Source organism: Borostomias antarcticus (assembly GCF_949987555.1).
Source record: "Borostomias antarcticus genome assembly, chromosome: 26".
Taxonomy (NCBI): Eukaryota; Metazoa; Chordata; class Actinopteri; order Stomiiformes; family Stomiidae; genus Borostomias; species Borostomias antarcticus.
This window is the reverse complement of record NC_140259.1, coordinates 7594700-7600362: the sequence shown is the minus strand read 5'-3', so window position 1 is coordinate 7600362 and position 5663 is coordinate 7594700. Positions and strand designations below refer to the sequence as shown.

Below are 5663 nucleotides of genomic sequence, written 5' to 3'. Positions count from 1 at the left end.
AGGTCGTTTGTATCTCTGAAATGTCCGGATGACTGGAACATATGTTAAAATGCACCAAATTCAATAAGTGGTATACTTGTTTCATATAGACTCATAATAGACCAATAAATACCCTTAATTACTTGTGAAAATGCATCAAAATTGTAATCAAATAGCCAACGAAACTCATATAGGCCGGTAGCCTATAATAAAATAACCGAATTTCCACTTGAGTGCGTGCTTTGATCAAATACAGTACTTTATTCTCAAATGAGGCTTACGCTGTATCGATAGGCTACTGTATTCGCAGAACAACATGGTATAGCCTAAAACAACCCAACATTAGAACAATTAGAGCAAATGGTAATCAATAAATAAATAAATGAAATGACAGACAGAAGTTGTCACGTCTTAGGCTATTGTAGCCTAAAAGAAAGTCTCTAAAACAACAGATGTAGACTAACGTGGCCTAGGCTGTAGACTATTATTTAACAAATACAGTAGGTCTAGTAGGCTAATCTACATGCTTACAACACGTCTGTGTTCCTGAAGTCCATTAACTGGGAACGAAAAATGACTCGATGCTCCTCTGCTTCAGGTTGCTGACGCGCTAGTTGTCAGCTTTCTGGCTACCAAGGAATGCAGCTCTCGCGCAGCAGACTCGTTTGCGTTTTGCGCTCGACATTAGAAGAAATGAAACGTGACAGTAGACTACAGCCTACAAGCAAAATGTAGGTCTACATACAGTTCTGTTTTTATTCACAGTAGGGTACAGTACTGTAATGAAAAGCCCACCAGTAACCAGATAGCTGGTGGGCTTTTCTACCGGTAGACCGGGAGGTTCGGATCTCTTATGTTCGGATGAGTGGGGTCCTACAGTAAACACGTCGTCGCCGTCAGTTAACGTGGCTATCCCGACTTTACAAGTGAGACGGCGAGACCAGTAGTTCCTTTTTTGCTCGTTAATGCTTTGCATCCATGTAGGCTAACCTACATTTCTGTAGTTGCTGTTTAATGGTAGGCTAGGCTACGTTCGTTTGTGGTCGGACGTGGCAAGTCGCAAGTGGCAAAATACCTCCCTCCGACCTGTGTGCATTCGAGCTATAGCGAATGATATGATGATGATATGATATGATATTGACATCAGCCGGCAACTGGGGGCTGAGAAACATATCCGAATTTGCGACGAGGAAGTGCGAGTTCAATTTGCCACCTCCCAGTTATAAACGAGCGCACCATATACCCTGCACCTCCCAGTTATAAACGAACGCACCATATACCCTGGCATAAGTGCGCTTTTTCATAACCATAGCAACCATTGCTTTATTGTACAAAGACTCAGTAAACTGTAAAAAGACAAGTTCAAGTTGGATTAGAGAGCTGTTGCTGATCGCGCCAAAAAGTATGTTTCCATACATAGCCTACCCATTCAGACCAGAGATTGAATCTGAAATGGTGGTGGTGTAGCCTACTTCATTGTAGGAATAATAAGTATGGCTACAACTACACACAGGCCACAAAATACAATAACAAAATACAGACAACAGCGGCCACTAATGATTTTCTTTTCATTTTGGTAGGCTATCAGGGCTTTTTCCAGGACTGTCAAATACGCCTATAGACAAAGGCTATCCGATTAATAAATGCACGGCACTAAACTTCTGGTAGGCTATATACAGTATGTATAACGTGTTAGGCCTAGCCTAAGCTTACTTTAGTGCACAGAAAACATTGCCTTTGCCCTTTAGGTCCCTTTATATCTGTAGCCTAATTGTTATTGTTGTTGTTATTATTTTACTATGTCGAATGATTTGCCTGTTTGTGTGCTGCGCCGCACCATTGCATTCCTGCACCATCATTTATTTAATGTATTTCGTTACATAAAAACGAATAATATAGGCCACAACTAGGCTACACACATAGGATATAGATAAAATGTAGTGTAAAACGAAATAATAATAAAAACAGCAGGTTATGACATAAGAGGCTGACAGAAAGCCTACTGGGCTATCAGGATCAAAAAACATTTATTTTGCCAAGGAGCCTACTTCACAATATACTACGAATTTTCTTTCGGCCCATGGTGCATAACACAGATGGAGAGATATTAGACAGGATTCAGGGACAATGTAAATAAATATAACACCAGTGAGTTAGCTACTACCACAGCACTTGGCGTGGCTGGAGAACATAAGCTAAGCCAAATGACGGTGGCAATAATAATATAACATAATTTATCTTGTCAGCAACACACAGTAAGCACAATAGTAGGAATAATAACATATATTAACCAGGTTATCTGTTAGTAGCCTGCTATTATTTAGGCTCAATAATCTAACGTTAAGTTGTCATATCACTGATCTCACTGGACGGAGGCTGGCTAGCCATATCAGAGCTGACAAGACAACTAGCAGCTTAAGTAACCTGATGGTGACGGCGACGTTCCTCAATACCACTCGTGGTCAAGTAGCGACGTCAGCTACGTTCGCAATACCACTCGTGGTCAAGTAGCGACGTCAGCTACGTTCGCAATACCACTCGTGGTCAAGTAGCGACGTTCGTCAGGTTTGTCTTCTCAGTTAGCAAATCCACACGGGCCATAATTACGGGAGCTAACGAGAGCCACGCGAATGCCGCGACCCATGCACACATTGCTGACTTACTTCAGGCCGCCGCCGTCGCTAGGACAAAATGTCGTGAGTCACGTCAGTCCTCCTATCAAATACAATGGGAGTCGAATGGATTTCACTCACGTACGTGCGTACGTTTGTCAGCTCCGTATGCAGCTCAGTTCGCTCCGTGCGGTAAGAAATGGCACATTTCACCCCCCATATGTGTGTGTGTGTGTGTGCGTGCATGCGCGTGTGTGTGTGTGTGTGTGTGTTAACTACTCACATCTGCGGCTGTCTTCTCAGACATTTCCAGTTTCTCCTGGGCGTCTTTCAGGGCCTCTGAGTATTTATCCAGCTCATCCTCCGTCCCCTTCAGCTTCTTCTGCAGCCCCACCAACTCATCCTCCAGCTAACACACACACACACACACACACACACACATGCGCACGCACGCACACACACACACACACACACACACACATGCGCACTCACACACACACACACACATGCGCACACACACACACACACATGCACACGCACACACACACACACACACACATGCGCACGCACACACACACAGGAACACACACACACACACAAACACACACATGCGCACGCACGCACACACACACACACAAACACACACATGCGCACGCACGCACGCACACACACACACACACACACACACACATGCACACACACACACACACACACACACACACACACAGGACAGGGTTAATAATAAATAATAATAATTAACTTTATCTATAAACCACTTTTCATTGTGAGACAATCTCAAAGTGTTGAATAGCGTTTAACTAACATTGCCTCCAATAACTTATGTTAATGTTACCTTAATTGCCTAACGTTAGCTGAATTTCACTTAGCTGTTAGGTTAGCTATCTGTATCCCTCCCTCCCTCCTCTCTCTCCTAACCTATGTGATAACAGGAAGGATGACAGAATGATTAATCTTACTCTTCATCTGTTTCTCATCTAGATTCGGGAGGAATGGGATATGCACAGACACACTCTTCTGGGCTGTTGACAGCTGACTTTATATGTAGTCTGGACTAACAAGCCACCCAATGGGGTTTTAAGTACACCCCAATCTCGCATAGCCACTCCCATCTCATTTTAGCGTTGGTGCCAGTGCTGGAGAAGGGTCTGGCTAAAACCCATCATCATTCTGAGATAGGGGGACAAAACACTGTTTTTTTCTTCAACGGTGCCCAAATAGTGTCGAGAGATTGAATTTGTGGGGCGCCGGCTATCTGAGAGGCTTATCCCAAGAACCTATCGTTTGAGTCAGACTAAGTGCGCCCTAATCAGGGTTCTCCTCTGCGTCTGTCAGGGTTCCTGAAGTACTGCTGATAACCGCGGTTGGTCCCACGAGGCGTATCTCCCTCCTGTCTTCTATAAATACAGCTGCTCCTGTCTGGCTACTGTCCTTTCTCTGGTGATGGAGACATCCATCAGGCAGCAGGATGGACACCTATACAGCACTTTGTTTATAGGACCCCAGCCAGGCAGAAAGGGCTGTGTTCTGAATCTCGCACTCCCATATTACAGTATATAGTATGCCAAAAAAGGATGTAGTATGTCCCAATACATAGTATGCCACATCACATGCAGTATGCCAAAAATACCAGGATGTCCAATACATCCGGTCGTGTTTTGCAGTATGCAAGTCAGCACACTTTTCTGCCTATTCTGACCCACAATCCTGTGCTCAGCGGAAATGATGTCACATGTGCGAGTCACCCTGGAGGCGTTTTGATGAGTCCCAGCTGTGGATGAATGTCACTTCGTGGACAGCGACGGATGTGGTCAAATATCAAGGCGCAATGTTACGACAAGGTAGTATGTCCCGATTGGATGCGTACTGCATGCAAAGTACTCTATGTACTTTCTAGGGGCAGCTGTAGTATCTACTGGTAGTCAAAAGTAGAAGGTTGCGATTGGGAATTTAGCACATGAGCTCTAATCTTCCTCTCCTCCTGATGACGAGGGTACTCTCCTCTCACTCTCCTCCCCAGGGACAGAGCTCCTAGTCTGGGTGGGCTGACAGAGACTCCTGGGTCAGGTTTTGACCCTTGGATGTCGTGAGATTATTGGCCTAAAATCGAAGGTACCTGTTGTCGTCATTGCACGTGACCTACCGTTTTCCAGGAAGTAAGAAATTATATACTTTGATATAAGATTACAACAAAAGTAGAATTTTGTAATTTTTTGGGCATACATCGTTGAATAGGTAAACACTATGATCAATTATGTGAACCAAAATGGGACAGAATGCTTTTTTCATTTCAGTGCGACTTTAACCAAACTGACGCTAGGCGTACAGTATTTACAACCTCTCTCCTCTGGAATATGTCTGGTATGACACCAATGTTATATGCTTGACTCCCAGAGAGGAGGGCTTCTATGAGGCTCAGTAGCCAAGCCAACATTATATATCGTTCTGGTTGTCTTCTACAGTACATGAAATATTATGCAGAAGGTATAGAGGGTATGGAGAAGAACCTTTCACTCCCTCTCCTCTCCTCACTTCTCCTCTCCTCATCTTTAATTCTTTCCTTCTCTCCTCTCCTCTCCTCTCCTCTCCTCTCCTCTCCTCTCCTCTCCTCTCCTCTCCTCTCCTCTCCTCTCCTCTCCTCTCCTCTCCTCTCCTCTCCTCTCCTCTCCTCTCCCTCTCCTCTCCTCTCCTCTCCTCTCTCTCACTCCTCACCTGTTTGCACTTGTCCTCCGCTGCCTTCTTGTCCGTCTCGGCCTGCTCCGCCCGGTCGATGGCGTTCTCCTTGTCCAGTTTCAGCATCTGCATCTTCTTCTTGATGGCCTCCATGGCTGCGGGTCTCTGGTCCTGCTCCGGGCTGAGATGAGCGAGATGATCTGCTTCCTCCTCCGGGCTGAGATGAGAGAGATGAGCTGCTTCCTCCTCCGGGCTGAGATGAGAGAGATGAGCTGCTTCCTCCTCCGGGCTGAGATGAACGCTGTGAAGGAGTGGTAGGAGTTGCTTGAGCTGGGAACCTGAGCCCACTGGACCAAGAGGAGCTGAGAGAGAGAGAGAGAG

At 45.3% G+C, this 5663-nt stretch overlaps 1 protein-coding gene across 2 annotated transcripts in view; it reads right to left on the bottom strand.

Moving 5' to 3' along the window:
• Positions 1 to 5435, bottom strand: part of tpm4a (tropomyosin 4a) — a gene marked incomplete at both ends in the record, with an annotated part of 31897 nt that extends 26462 nt beyond the window's left edge. For both annotated transcript variants that reach the window (XM_084459045.1, XM_084459046.1), the window contains 2 exons: positions 2875 to 3000; positions 5322 to 5435. In XM_084459045.1, coding sequence (XP_084315171.1) covers positions 2875 to 3000; positions 5322 to 5435 — 240 coding nt within the window. The remainder of the gene's footprint in view (positions 1 to 2874; positions 3001 to 5321) is intronic.
• Positions 5436 to 5663: the final 228 nt, after the last annotated feature.